Source organism: Zalophus californianus, chromosome 5 (genome assembly GCF_009762305.2).
Source record: "Zalophus californianus isolate mZalCal1 chromosome 5, mZalCal1.pri.v2, whole genome shotgun sequence".
NCBI lineage: Eukaryota > Metazoa > Chordata > Mammalia > Carnivora > Otariidae > Zalophus > Zalophus californianus.
The window spans coordinates 53,210,535-53,226,767 of record NC_045599.1 but is presented as its reverse complement, the minus strand read 5'-3'; the positions used below and the strand labels follow the sequence as shown (position 1 = coordinate 53,226,767).

The window sequence follows — 16,233 nt, the reverse complement described above, 5'->3', positions numbered from 1 at the left end:
AAACAAACACATTTTACTTTCTTCTGGTAAAAGTGATGCAGGTTCACTTTAGCAACTTCAGAAAATTCTACTATATGCAAAAAGAAGACACTTCACTGATATACCACTGTTTATGTTCTCAGGTCTATTGTTCCAGGGTTCTTCTATGATTAAATACACATAGAATTTTGATACAAAAATGACACTATGTGATATCCATCTCCATAAACTATTTTCCACTAATACAGATCAAATGTCTTTACATTTTTTCTGCATTATTTTAAACAGTTGCCTATATTTTATTCTCTCAATCCACATATTTATCCAACAGTTATTGCCCCCCCCAAAAAAAGATTAAAGACATTTTCAGAAAAATGAAAGCTAGAACACTCTGTTGCTAGCAGACCCATATGACCAAAAAAAAATGTTAAGGAAGTTCTGTGGCTGAAGGAAAATCATTCCAGATGGAAACTCAGATGTACACAAAGGAGGGAAGAGCATCAGATGGTAAATATGTGGGTAAACAACTTTTCTGTTATTTTTTATAGACATGTAAAAAAAAAACTTACAATTTAAAGCCAAAAGGAGTAACAATGTACTGTGGGTTTTGTAACAGATGTAAAATTAAAAGGTATGACATTAATACCACAAAAGATGGCAGGAGAGAATGGGAGCAAACTGGAGTAGCTTTCTTACATTAGTCGTGAAGAGCTTTAACATTACTGGTAGAAAAATATGACAAGATGTGTACAGTAAACCCTAGAACCACTAAATTTAAAACAAAAAATAGTAAATGACAGCAAGTACACAGTTCAAAACAACAACTGGTGTGTCGAGGATGGAAGGACCCATCACTGAGAGGTCCAGGCAGACTTCTCCACTACTTTCAACTGCTGTTCTTCCAGAAATAAAAATACCCTTAAACAATTCGACTCTGGTCTAATTCCTTCATCCTACCTTTCAACTCAAAATAGAGAGGAATCCAAATCCACCTGAGCCAACGGCTAAAGAAACTGGACATAGACAAATAGTCCACAGAGAGAACTGTACAGGATCCAATCCAAGTACTCTCCTCACAAATACAAGACCTAGCCAGAGAAGCTTGGATCCTGAAGCTTTGACATTAATCACCCTGATTTCCATTGTAACATTATCGCTACCAAAGAGACATTTTCAGGTTCACTTTTATTAAGGTTTGATGTAAAAAAAAAAAAAAAGATTTGATGCATAATAACCAAAGTGGAACTACATTGGCATTTCCAATACCAAAGGATCAATCTTTCTAAGACCCAGTTCCTTTTTGCATCCGTGTGTCCACAGACATACAGGCACAGTGACTTGAGCTTGAATGAGCCCTTTAGGGAACATCCAGCTGTTGATGCCAAATATGTATCAGAGTTCCAGCGACAGAAATCAAACAGACTTTCTGAATCATCCCATCCTGCTGCCTGGATACAAGCATAGATCTGAGTGTCTCCTGGCAAGTCCTCTTGCTCGGGGAGATGAAGTCAGTTGCTGAAGGCCTCTGGCAACGGGGATTTTTAAAATGGTCCTTGAATCTCAACATATACAGTTATCACTCTTAGACCCACCCCAGACTTCTTTTGTGGCTTTGAGTAAGCCACCTTTCCTAAAATCTTACCTTAGCCTCCTGGTAATTATTCTATAACTATCTGACACTTAAGGCTTACTATGTGCCCTCCATGGGCTCTAAATGACTATATGAAGTACATATATATGATATATAACAAATAATGTTATAAACAAAGGCAGTAATATATTCACTTAATACTAACAACAGATAATAAAACAGAGGCAGAATTTGAATAACTTGCCCCCAAATTATAACACTAACAAGTGACCGAGCCCAAGACAGCTCCAGCTCTTTGCCTCCATACTCTACTCTTGGGAGAGGAATGGTGGGGGACTAAGACCTTACGACATTAACTTTCTTCCAGGAACAATATCAAGTCACTGGGACAGAACATAGTCACCTCACTTCTTGCTCCTAGCCTACCATCCATCTACTGCCCTCACACACTCCCCCTGACTGCCCCAAATCTTCATCTTGCAAGGGTTTCACCCAAGGGTGGTTGGAGATAGACAGCTCCCCTGCAACCACCCTGGAGAGGTCCGTCTGTGTGCCAGGTCCCATTCGAAGTGCTGACATGTCCAGCCAAGTTGACTTCCTTACCCTTAAGGAATGCATTCATTTGTCCACTCAAAAATTTCTATCAAGCACCTATTTTGTGCCAGGCCAGATACTGTGCCAGAGAATGGGAATACAGTGAGGAACAAAGAGGTATAGCCCTAGCCCTTGCAGAACGTACAACCACGTAGAGACAGACGGTGTCTACTTGGAGAGGGGAAGTTAGAGGAACTGTAATGGGAGAGCTCACATTTGAACAAAGTTTGGAGGAAGAAATTAGTTTGTCAGACAGACAAGGAGAAAAAAATGTCAGGCAGTGGGAGAACATGTGCAAAGGAGTGAAAGAGGGAGACAGACCATAGGGTTACTGGTGAGTGACAGCAGAAGAGGAAATCCGGGTACAAACATCAGGCAGACTTCTACTGAAGAGGGGCCAGGGAAGCCAGGACAAGCACCTCCTCACCCCCGCACACCAATAAGACGAGGGGAAGGAGCACGAAAGGAAGAAACCAACAACCACAGAGGTCGTCAGTGGATGTGCCAAAGAACTCACAGAGGACGAAAGTGCTGGACAGAATGCTGACTGATGATGTGGAGCGAGGAAGCCACACTCTGCATAGAGTGCTACCAAGGACAGAGCCCTTGACAGACGGGTTAGCTTGGAGTTTCCCAAAGCAGACCCCGAGGCAAAGACTCATGTGCAGGGAGTTTATTTGGGAGGTGATCCCAAAATAGCAGAATGACAGAGCGGGCAAAGTGAGATGGGACAGAAAGGGAGAAAAGCCCATCAAGTTCAGGTTAATACAAAAGTTCCTGCTGTGGGCCACTGGGGCTCTATCCTGATGGGGACAAAGGGAAGACTTCAAAGCTGAAGATACTTATCCAAAAAACTCCATCCCTCCCTGGTAGAGGGCTGCCCCTGCAGCATTAAGTCACCAGCACGTTCAGGCTGCCCTGCACGCTGAGCAAAGCTCCGCCAAGAGGAGCCAGACAGGTACCTGAGGGAGGAAGTTGTCGGTATCTACAGGAAATGGAACTGCAGGCAAACTTTGAGGCGGGTTGCGGGGCTGTGGTGCCAGGCATCAGCAGCTTCTGCTGCAAAAGGCTCCATACACAGTCCCCAGAATGTGTGCAGGATAGCAGCAAGGGGGCAAAAATCAATTGGGGAATCAACTCAAATTCAGTTCACCAAGCAAACAATCTCCCATGCATGGTGGACTCCGCAGCCAGAGGATTACACTTCTCTTGCTCTATTATTTAACCAAAACTGAAGTTCAGATAAATTCTCTCCAAAATTAAAAAAGGCCTACCAGGGATTATGCCTCCTTTTATTGGTAGACAACGAAAGACACAGCAATCTATTTTTCACCTTGCAGGAGCTGCCTCAACTGGACACCTCCCACCCTCACTGAAACGTCACTAAGGAGACAGACCATTCAATGTTCACAGTCTGTATCTCCCACCCTGCGGTTCACGTATGTCTGATTAAGGCATCTTAAGTCCTTGCTCCTTCCTGCTCATCAGGTCTAACTAACATAGTCATCAAAATAATGATCCAATGGGGCACCTGGCTGGCTCAGTTGGTTAAGCATCTGCCTTCAGCTCAGGTCATGATCTTGGGGTCCTGGGATCAGGCTCCCTGCTCAGTGGGGAGTTGCTTGCCCCTCCCCCTCCTCACTCTTTCTCAAATAAAATCTTTTTTAAAAAAATAGTGATCCAAAGAATGAAGGGGGGGGAATCGGAGGGGGAGGCGAACCATGAGAGACTATGGACTCCGAGAAACAAACTGAGGGTTCTAGAGGGGAGGGGGTGGGGGGATGGGTTAGCCTGGTGATGGGTATTAAAGAGGGCACGTTCTGCATGGAGTACTGGGTATTATACACAAACAATGAATCATGGATCACTACATCAAAAACTAATGTATGGTGATTAACATAATTTAAAAAAAAACAGTGATCCCTTGTAATCTTGTATGTGAAAATGTCCAAAGCTTTTGTGGACTTATGACAGAAGGCAGGACAGGTGGTATAGTCCTGAGGCAAGACTGCAAATACACTGTAGGTTGTGCTAGGTAAAAGCAAATTGCTTCTGGGTGCTCCTGGGTGGCTCAGTCAGTTAAGCATCTGACTCTTGATCTCAGCGTCGTCCGCATTAGGCTCCATGAGCCTACTTAAAAAAAAAAAAAAAAAGGCAAATTGCTTCTGGATACTGTTGGTTGCACTAGATAAAAGCAAACTGCTTCTGGGAATACTTACAAATTGGTAAAGGTAAAAAACATTCTCTGAGCCAGGATCTGCGTACAGGTACCAGGGGCTACATTCCTCTGCAGTATTAGCTATTTCCTCCCTCACTTTTTACTGCCACACTTTGTGCTTCTCTCCCACATTATGGGTCTAGGGACAACAGGAAGAGACTGGAATGAGTCTTGAGGACAATAGCCATCCTTTTATTAAGGCAATTTCTCCAACTAAGATGATTAGTCTTCAAGCCAGAGGCTAGTCTACCCAGATGAAGAAAAATAGACTTCTTCCACCACCAAGTAAAGTTCTGAGTAATCGGGGATTCAACACTGTCAGCTCTATCCAAGCCCATCGGACGTCCCCATTCTAAGACTTGTGGTCCCAGTCTTTCTCAACATTCTAACTCACAAGAGAGTCGTGGCAAGGCAACGAATTCAGTGAAAGTTTGAGTTTGACTTTCAGCAAGATTGGCTCTGTAGCTGTAAGAAATAATTTTACGGCTACTGCAGAAGTTCTCTGTGTCTCTGTAACTAGAGCTCAGAAACATCCTGTCTTGTCGTTTTCTTTCTCTGCGTGATCCAAAGGACACAGAAGAATCCATCCCAGGCTACTGTCCTTTTTTGTCATCAATGTTGCCACAGTGGTCAAGTTTGGCAGCCACCCGCTCTCCAGAGGTATTGGCTTCAGTGGATACTTCATCACTATAAACCATACGTGAGAGAGTTTAGAGAATTTGACACCAAATGGATTGACACCAAACTTTCAAAAACAAACAAAAAAAGTCCTCAGATTTCACAGCGTTGTGATTTTTTAAACTGTAGATACAAGATTATGAGCCTGTGGGGAGAAGGGGAGAGAAACTATATTGAGAAGAGGCTGTGTAAGCGAGCTAAAATTTTGATTTCTTAGAGCAAGAATTAAATAGACTATTTCTAAGGCTGAAAAGAAATCGTAATGCAAGCACTTATATAGGGATATCACCAAAAGAACAAAACAGAATTGCTTACAAGTGGCTGTCTCTGTGGATAGGGGATGGATGACAAATGTGAATCAGGGGACTATGATGAGCTTGTTCATTTTTTTTTTATTTTATTTACTTTTGAGAGAGAATGACAGAGAGAGAATGAGAGGGGGGAGGGGCAGAGGGAGAAGCAGACTCCCTACTGAGCAGGGAGCCCGATGCGGGACTCAATCCTGGGACTCCAGGATCATGACCTGAGCCGAAGGCAGTCGCTTAACCAACTGAGCCACCCAGGCGCCCCCATTCTATTTTTTTAACCACTTGTGAATATTATTTGGATTTTTTTTTAATTCTAAAAAATTTAAGCCAGGCCCAGAACACTCAGGGATGCCAAGGAAAGACATTTAAATTTCAAGCCTAAGTGATAGGGAACCAATACTTAGAAGACTGGTATGATCAAAAAGTGTTTTTTGTTTTAAATATTTGTATTTATTTGAGAGAGAGAGCGAGCAAGCACGCACATGAGCAGGGAAGAGGGGCAGAAGGAGAAGCAGACTCCCTGCTGAGCATGAGGGACTCAATCCCAGGACCCTGGGATCATGACCTGAGCTGAAGGCAGAAAGCCAACTGAGCCACCCAGGTGCACCCAAAAAGTGTTTTGGTTTTTTTTTTTAAAGGTCAGGGGAGGGACGCCTGGGTGACTCAGTCAGTTAAGCGTCTGCCTTCAGCTCAGGTCATGATCCCACAGTCCTGGGATTGAGCCCCGCATCAGGCTCCCTGCTCAGCAGGGAGCCTGCTTCTCCCTCTCCCTCTGCCTGCCACTTCCCCTGCTTTTGTGCTCTCTCTCTAGCAAATAAATAAAATCTTTAAAAAAAAAAAAGATCAGGGGGGTTGGCTATGTCAAGAGTGTACAGGACTCTTTAGATCCTATGTGGAACCTAAAAAAGTTGAACTCGTAGAAAAAGGAGAATGGTGGTTACCAGGGGCTGAGGGGTGGTGGGGAGATGGGGAGACCTTGGTCAAAGGTCACAGATTTTCAGTGAGAAATAAAGACACTCTGGAGATCCCATGTATAGCATTGCAATCATAGTTAATAATGATGAATTTTATTCCTGAAAGTTACTAACAGAGTAAATCTTAAGTGCTCTCACCACCTACAAAAGAAAGGAAATAATAACTATGTGAGGTAGTGGATATTAGCTTGATAGTGGTAATCATCTCGACAGTATACACACTTATCAAAACATGCTGTACACCTTCAATATATACAATTTTTTGTCAACCATACCCATAAAACTGGAAAAAGAAAAAGATTTTTTTTAAATGTATATCAGAGGCCTACAGGAGGGGTGGGGTACAGGGTTGTTTGGAGACCAGAGGGAAACTTGCCACACTCATGGTTTCCATAGCAGCACAGTTCAGAATCTAGTTCACCACAATTTCAAGTTCCAGCAGTGAGGCTACGAAAGCTAATCCCTCACCCAAGTGGACAACACACTAATACAGGCCTTTTTTTTTTTTTTAAGATTTTATTTATTCATTTGGCAGAGAGATAGAGAGAGAGAACAGGTAGGCAGAGAGGTAGGCAGCGGGAGAGGGAGAAGCAGGCTCCCCGCTGAGCAGGGAGCCTGATGCGGGGCTCGATCCCAAGACCCCGGGATCATGACCTGAGCCACCCAGGCGCCCCACAGGTCTTGTCTTCTATACCTTATTCCATCAGGTATCGTTATAACCTTGGGATATAAAGACCTGCAGAGGGCCCCCTACTACACTGAGGCCCAATCCGGATGAATAAAGGAGAGAAACTTCCACTATGAACCAGAGAGACAGGTCAGAAACCTGGGGTTTAACAGTCTTGTGATAGAGTCTGAATGGCCAGCGCATGTCTCGTCTGGCACCCTGCAGACACCTCCATGCCCACTGCCCTGCTGACGTGCACAGGTGAGACTTGCAAGGGAGGTAATCAAAGTTTAACATAGTCTTTGAAATGATCCTGAATTTGCAAATCCTATTTAAAAATAGTCCCTGTTAAATAAACATAAAATTTAATGTATGAATGTATGAATGAAGACAGGAAGGAACAGCTTCAAAATGGTGGTTCTGTGTCTCGATGACCTGACCAAGGACCCAGATCCTTTCATGGTGTCCTGGCACCTTCAATGTCAGCTTCATCCTCTGATAGACAGCAACAAGGCTCCATAGACCCAGAGTCTCATCCCCACATGACAAGATCCAGAAGAACTAAGAGATCAAATGTTCTGGCTTTTCCCTGGGACAAAGAAGTATCTCCTAGAAACACCCTTCAACAGATTTCCTCCCATCCCAACCCCTGCGCTCATCCCTAGGAAAGAGAACAAGAAACCTTTAAACCAATCAGGCCCACCCAGAGCTGTGGGCTGATGGCTTCCCTGAAGCACATGGATGCATTTGTAAGTATGAATAACTGAAGAACAAAAAAATTAGAGTTCTGTAGGACAGACAACAGGGGAACAGATGCTGGCAGATACCCAGTAGCATCCATTATAATACCTAAATTGAACAATTTCCAGACTTATGGGGTCAGGAAATCAAATTATATTAAATTAAAATTTTGGTCAAAAGAAGTAGAGAAAATATTTAGCTCCTGATTTGGGGAGGTGAGGGTAAGGGAAAAAAGCCAGGTCAACTAATCTTAGACAAAGCAGGAAAGAATATCTAATGGAAAAAAGACAGTCTCTTCAACAAATGGTGTTGGGAAAATTGGACAGCCACATGGAGTAAAATGAAACTGGACCAGTTTTACACCATACACAAAAATAAACTCAAAATAGATTAAAGTCCTTAATATGAGACAGGAATCCATCAAAATCCTAGAGGAGAACACAGGCAGCAACCTCTTTGACCTAGGTCACAGCAGCTTCTTGCTAGACACGTCTCCAAAGGCAAGGGAAACAAAAGCAAAAATGAACTATTGGGACTTCTTCAGGATAAAAAGTTTCTGCACAGCAAAGGAAACAGTTGACAAAACTAAATGACAACCTACAGAATGGAAAGAGATATTTCCAAGTGACTTATCAGATAAAGGGCTAGTATCCAAAATCTATTGATAATTTGTCAAACTTACCAAAAAAATTAAAAATCCAGTTAAGAAATGGACAGAAGACATGAACAGACATTTCTCCAAAGAAGACATAAAAATGGCCAACAGACACGTGAAAAAATGCTCAGCATCACTTGGCATCAGGAAAATACAAATCAAAACCTCAATGAGATACCACCTCACACCAGTCAGAATGGCTAAAATCAACAAGTCAGGAAACGACAGATGTTGGTGAGGATGCAGAGAAAGAGGAAGCCTCCTACACTTTGGTGGGAATGCAAACTCGTGCAGCCACTCTAGAAAACAGTATGGAAGAGTCCTCAAAAAGTTAAAAATACAACTATCCTATGACTCAGCAGTTGTATCCAAAGGATACAAAAATAGTGATTTGAGGGGCGCCTAGGTGGCTCAGTCAGTTAAATGTCTGCCTTGGACTCAGGTCATGATCCCAGAGTCCTGGGATCGAGCCCTACATCAGGCTCCTTGCTCTGCAGGAAGCCTGCTTCTCCCTCTCCCACTTCCCCTGCTTATGTTCCTGCTTTTGCTATCTCTCTGTCAAATAAATAAATAAAATCTTTAAAAACAAAAATAGTGATTCGAAGGGGCACATGCACCCCAATATTTATAGCAACAATGTTCACAATAGCCAAACTATGAAAAGAGCCCAGATGTCCATCAACAGATGAATGGATAAAGAAGATACATACATACAGTGGAATACTACTCAGCCATCAAAAAAATGAAAACTTGCCATTTGCAATGACATGGATGGAACTAGAATCTATTATGCTAAGTGAACTCAGTCAGAGAAGGACAAATACCGTATGATTTCACTCATATGTGGAATTTAAGAAATGAAACAGATGAATACAGGGGAAGGGAAGGAAAAATAAAGTAAGATGAAAACCAAGAGGGAGGCAAAACGGAAGAGACTCTTATCTTTAGGGAACAAACTGAGGGTTGCTGGTGGGGGTGAGGTGGGAGGGATGGGGTAACTGGCGATGGGCATTGAGTAGGGCACGTGATGTAATGAGCACTGGTGTTAAATGCAACTGATGAATCACTGAACTCTACTCCTGAAACTGAGACTACACTATATGTTAATTAACTTGAATTTAAAGAAAATCTTGATAGGAAAAAAATGCCAAGAGGAAAGACCTGAGACCCACACAAGAAGTATTTCCAGTGATCTCACCCAAATCTGGAGAGAATGCCGGCACTCTGAGAGCTCACAGGCAGGCTGTATGACGTTTGCAGAGATCTCAGAAATCCTCCAAAGATACAGGAGTTATAGGAAGGGTACCAGTGCATGCTTCAATGTGTAAATTAATGAAAATAATCATGGACAGCACCTATCAAGTATGTGCTCTCCGTTAAGCACTTTACATACATTAAATGCTCATAAACTCCCAGTGAGAGGTTATTAGAAATGAGGAAAATGAGGTGCGGATAGGTTATTTGCCCAATTTCTGACCCTACGAATGGAGAAAGCAAGACATAAACCTAAGTTGATGTGATTCTGAAGCTCATGCTCTTGATCACTCATCTGTAATACCTAGTTTCTAGAGAAATCTAAGAATTAACTAAAGAAATGAAATCACATTCCACATCATGAGTTCAGAAGGATTCCAGTGTAGTTCTGGTAGTTTCTTTTCTCCATCATCAACTGATCAACCTTTGCTGGATACCCACTTGGACCTGAGAGATCACCTAGGTCATCTGGCCAACCCCTACAGCCTCTGCCCAAGTGTGGTCCACAGACCAGAAGCACTAGCGTCAGTGCAAGCCTATTAGAAATGCAGAATCTCGGGCGCCTGGGTGGCTCAGTTGGTTAAGCGACTGCCTTTGGCTCAGGTCATGATCCTGGAGTCCCGGGATCGAGTCCCGCATCGGGCTCCCTGCTCGGCGGGGAGTCTGCTTCTTCCTCGGACCCTCCCCCCTCTCATGCTATCTCATTCTAATAAAATCTCTAAAAAAAAAAAAAGAAAAGAAAAGAAATGCAGAATCTCAGGCCTTACCCTAAACCTAGTAGATTAGCATCTGCATTTTCATCTCCCCATAGTCCTCTCAAAGCTAAATACCCACTTCTTCCAGTTATTTCCTAGATCATGCTGTTCGTGTCTCCCATCTCGTGGTACTCAACCTAAGACGTGCATTAGAGTGACTTGAAATTATCCAAGGGTGGATCCCAGGAATCTGTATTTTTCACATACTCCCCAAGTACAGCCAAGGCCCAGATCTCAGGACTCAGAACCAATGCCCCGCATGCCCTCTAGTTTCTTAATATTTTTCACGGAGTGCAGCTTGTCTTCATAGAGCTGAAGAGGAGGATCAGGCCAAAGTATGTGCATTATTATGGCCTGTGGTCAGAGCATACTATTTTAATTAGTGCAGCCTAAAATGTGGCGAGACTTATAAGATAGTCTCATCACAGTGAGCCTGTATCAAGCTTGCTGATAACAAAATTCCAGCATCTTCCCCCCCCACCACCACATGAGCTGTTTCAAATTCAGGTTTCCCTAGTTCTATATATAATCGCTCTATTTTCCTGAATTTAGATGTAAGACTCTGTACTTCTTCCTCTTAAAGTTCCACTTGTTGTTTTGAACCCCCGATTTCACCTGCCAAAAGTTCTGAATCTTTAGTCCATCCTTTATTGGAAAGCAATGAATGGACTAGGAAAAGTTAGACTCTAGAATCAGACATGCTTAGGTACCATGAGATTTACTGGAGACAAATGGCTCAAAAGGCTATGCCCAAGACTTAAGAGGCCAGCTCAGTGCGGACAAGAAATTTTCATGTAACAGAATACCTGTTGAAGGAATTAATGAAATAATGCCTGATGGCCGGGATACTGGCGAGGAGACTGGCTAGATACTTCTCCAAGTAAGAACAGACGGAGTTCTGAACTGAGACCGATTCAGTGATAAAGAAGGAAGATTTAGGGGGCTCTTTGAAAGGTAGAAACAATAAAATGTATTTGGGCAATTGCATGTCAGGGTAAAGAAGAATAAAGAGTCACAAGGACACCCACGTCTCCGGGCTGAGCAAGTAGGAGGACGTGGTTGCTGAGAGCAGGACCAAGTGCAAACCACCTCAGCCCACCCATAGGAACGCCTGAGGGCTCCAGGGAGATAGGAGTGCCCTCCAACACCTGTGTGTTTAACTGAAACAGGACCGATACCTTTATGGACCTAACTCAGTTGTGACGCAGATATCGTCCCACCAGTAATAATCTCTGGATGAACCTTGAGGACATTACGCTAAGTGAAATAAGCCAGACAAAAATGGATGAATATTTTATGATTCCACTTACATAAGATACCTAGAACAGACAAATTCATAGAGACAGAAAGTAGAATAGTGTTGCCAGGCGCTGGGGAAAGGGAAGAACGGGGAGTTAGTGTTTAAGGAGTACAGAGTTTCAGTTTGGGATAGTAAGTTCTGGAGCTGGGTGGTGGTGATGGTTGCACAGCAGTGGGAATGTACTTAATGCCATTGAACTGTATACTTGAGAATGGTTAAGATGGAAATTTTTATGTTATATTTTGCTACAATAACAAGAATGTTTTCAATGTAATCTCAAGTTATCAACCATCCATGTTGATAATTATTCCCCTGTCTGGTTAAGCTTGGTTGGGACTGAGGAACTGACAAGTCCTCAGAGACTTAAATGCTCTGTTTAATCCACTGAAAAGTGACAGCAAAAGCACCAGGGCATAAAGAGATGATTCAGAAACCAATTCTGTCGAAACAAAATGTCAGGTGCTATTATGCCCCATTACGTAAAAATAATTTTCCTGCTTTTGCTTCTGTGAATGTTTTTGCTCTGATCTCATTTCTTTCCATCACCTTGGATAAATCTCATTAGAAACCTGTTTAAGTACTCCCAGCAGCTAACCTAAAATGAGGCACATACAGAAGTCAAAATACGGCATATCTTCAAGGGAGCTGTGAACTGTACCTTCAAAAATGTTTATACAACCTAAAATTTAAGATTTTTAAATCCATGCAAGAGTCTTGAAATGAACGGTTGCTCCATTTTGAAATCCCCTGATGTAGCCTCACCCTGTAAAGCGACACTCAGCTTTGACTGCACACCGGAATCACTTAAAGGAGCTTTAAAAATTACTGAGAACTGCATCCTAACCTTAGAGTCTGATTTAGTTATGTGGAGTCCCATGCGGGCATCAGGATTTTTTGTAAGCGAAGTTCCTCAGGTGATTCTAACGTTCAGCCTTGGCTGTGAACCAGTGACCAAGAAGTTAAGACAAATTCACCCCACCCTGAAAATGAGGGAGAAAGACAAATATATAATGACCTAAGCAAAAATTTACAAGAGTGATACTATCACCAAAGCAGAAATTGATCTTAGAACTCTAACATTTCAGAGCTAAGAAGGAACTTCAAGACCATCTAGAGCCATTGGTGGTTCTCAGAGCATGATCCCTGAACCGTCAGCATCAGCTGGAAACATGTGAGAAATGTAGATTCTGGGGCCCACTCCAGATGGTAGAATCAGAATCTGAGGTAGAGCCCAGCAATCGGTGTTTTATTTATTTATTTTTCTGGCAATCTGTGTTTTAAGAAGCCCTCCAGGAGATTCTGATAGCAGCTGAATTTTGAGAACCACTGTTCTAGAGCAGTGATGGGGAGCTTTAAAAAAATATCCCCATCACTCCACAAAGATTCTGATTCAACTTTTAAACCTCTTCAGCTGATTCTAATGTGAAAACAGGGTAGAAAACTAGTCAAGTTCCACCCTATATTGAGACAAGGAAAGACCAGCCCAAGATGAGACAATTAGTTAGTACCACCATCTGAACAAGAACCCAAATTCCTTGATTCCAAATTGAGCTCGATGTCCAAGAAGCAATTCTAGTTCTCTTACTCTGGATACTAAATCCCTTCTAGTATGGATTTACATTATGGCTCAGTTCAAAAACTGCATTTTTCCTTTACTTATGGTGCTGTGGTCTAGGAACTTGATCCTCTGGTTCTCTTTCCTATATCCCTCATGTTGGATAGAGGAGGTTAGAAGACAAGCCACATCAACATCAAGACAAAGCAAAAATAAAAATGCCAATTGCTCCAAAATAAAAACAGAAGCCTCACAAGTACTTGCAAACATCCACAGAATACATGCAATTTGTTAACATTTCAAATGAGATTATAGAAAATATTTTGCATTCCTATGAGAAGGAAGCTACCCAACAGGTCACAAAGGTACCTAAGAAATCCCTCATTTGGGCCTTCTGGCTCTTGGAACGGCTGTTTTTACATTATCCCCAGTGGAAGACTGTCAGATTTTTTAGCCAGATTTCAATTAAAAGTAACCTAAAATCTTGCTCAGTGACACATTTCAATGATCATAAGGTTGCAATAAGTTGAGTTTCCCTTGTAGCAATTTTAACACTCAATCCACACTCATTGTGCCACCATAAGTAGCAGAAATAAAGGGGACCTGGGGAAGTGGAAAGAAAACTTGACTAACTAGACAGAGAAGGAAACAACTACTAGGTCAGAGAGGCTGAACTTGGTTCCCGCCCATCTTCAAGTTCACATAGCTTTTTGGTAGCAGAAGTAGGGGTTAACTGGCCTTCTCCCCATCTTTCCCAGTCTCTCCACAACCATGATGCCACCCACGCATTTTTTGAGTCTTCACAACTTGTTACTAACATGACATTGTTACCTAGACACAACTTTTATTTATTTTTAAAATTTTTTATTCTTTTGACAGAGAGAGACACAGCGAGAGAGGGAACACAAGCAGGGGGAGTGGGAGAGGGAGAAGCAGGCTTCCCACGGAGCAGGGAGCCCGACGCGGGGCTCGATCCCAGGACCCTGGGATCATGACCCGAGCCGAAGGCAGACGCTTAACGACTAAGCCACCCAGGAGCCCCTAGACACAACTTTTAAAAATTAACAAAAACACTAGTTTCTTAAAGAATTAAATTCTACTGGAAGTTACTGCATCTGAAAGCACCAGAGTCAGCATTACAAATGCAGCAATACTTGTATCATAAACATATGTTTATAGAACAGAATTTAGCAATAGGTCTTAAAAGCCCACACACTTTGATCCAACAATCTCGCTTCTAGGAATTTATAATAATCACAGTTACGTAAAGACACTACAAGATATTTACTGCAGCATTATCTGTAATAGTGAGAAGCCAGAGACAACCTAAGTATCCAAAAATAGGGGAGTGGTTAAATCAAATAGGACGGCCATACAACGTAGTATCGTGCAACACCACAATTGTTGTAAATAAAGTAGCACATGACATGGAAACATGCCAAGACATTTACACATTAAGTGAAAATGAAGGTAATAGAGTAACTTTTTTTGTGGGGAAAAAAAAAATCCCACAATAGGGAAAAGAATAGTACAGTCAATAGATGAAACTGGTAATAGTAACAGCTATCTCTGGGTGGTGAAATTATGGAGAATTTTCACTTTCTTTACTCCAAGTTTTCTCAAAAAAACACTGTTGGATTTTAAGTTATAATTTTAAAACAAATGTCATTTTTAATTATCTTACAACATAGGAGTACGATAAAGCTATTGAAAAATGTACATTTCCTACAGAAACCTCTTGAAAGTAGCCCTAGCATTCCAACACTGTAACTTTTCACTCATAATTAAAACTTGCTGAATTACACATTAAATTTATTTCTCCACCTTACTTCTAACAAGTAGTTCTGGTCATGTTCTCTCTTCAGTCAGTTCTGTTAGATCACAACCTTCTAAGACTTTGTTCTCCCTCAATTTTTAAAGATTTTATCTATTACTTATCATTTGTTTATTGAGAGAGGATCTTAAGCAGGCTCCGTGCAGGCCTCGATTTGAAGACCCTGAGATCATGACTTGGGATGAAATCAAGAGTGGGAAGCTTAATCAACTGAGCCACCCAGGTGCCCCAACCCTTCTCTCTCTTAACCTAAGGAGTAGCATAAACCTGTGATTTGGGTCATCGTTGTAAAAGGAAAAGCAGCAAGACACACTGACATGCCGGGTGCTACAGAAAATAAAATTGCCCCTGCCTTGTGGTAAACTCTCCTCCTGAGCCGATTAAATGGCTCTCTAGAATGCTAACACATATCATGTGCTTGATATAATGCTGAAATTCACAAAGTCACAAAGCAGGCAGGCGACCTCTAGAAGCTGAAAAAGACAAGGGAACGGATTTTCCCTTCAAAGTCTCCAGAGTGAACACAGCCCTGCCAATATCTTGATTCTAGACTTCTGGCCTCCACAACTAGAACAGAATAAACTTGTATTGGTTTTTTTTGTTTTGTTTTGTTTTTTAAGTCACGAAAACGTTACAAAGCAGGTATCTGGAAGAGTGGCTTTTAAGAGGTATCAAAACCTGACATCCATCGGTCCTCCATGATAATCAACTAGAGAGAGAGCGGAGGTCCCAATCTGCTCTCACCTGTTCCCCAGCGTAATTCACAGCAGGGCCTGTTCCCACCCAAGTATCCCAGAGTGGATCATCAGTTAGCTTGATTACAAACCTCACCTGGAATGTACATTTGCCTAGAAAAGGTCAAAAGTAGATAGAAATTTCATTTAGCTCAAAAAGCAACTTTATCCTTAGCATTCTGATTCTATATAATGAGAGAATGTGAGGCACATTAAATTTTTTTCAAAATGTATTTTTAAGTGTTTGGTGGTACTTTCTGTTAAAACAATAAAAACCTGGCATTATTAGATACTGATTAGTATCTAATCATTAGAGACCATGATTATCTAGTTCATTCTCTTGCAGTTTTTCTAAATACTGAATTTCAGAACCAGTAATTAAGATTTGTAAGAAAT

At 41.9% G+C, this 16,233-nt stretch overlaps 1 protein-coding gene across 1 annotated transcript in view; it reads right to left on the bottom strand.

Moving 5' to 3' along the window:
• Window positions 1–5,138: 5,138 nt before the first annotated feature.
• The window catches only part of MCCC2 (methylcrotonoyl-CoA carboxylase 2), a 78,983-nt gene continuing 67,888 nt past the window's right edge, over window positions 5,139–16,233 (bottom strand). Inside the window, exon 17 of the mRNA XM_027605837.2 lies at window positions 5,139–5,205. Within this exon, the coding sequence (XP_027461638.1) occupies window positions 5,154–5,205 (52 nt within the window). The 3' untranslated portion in view covers window positions 5,139–5,153. The remainder of the gene's footprint in view (window positions 5,206–16,233) is intronic.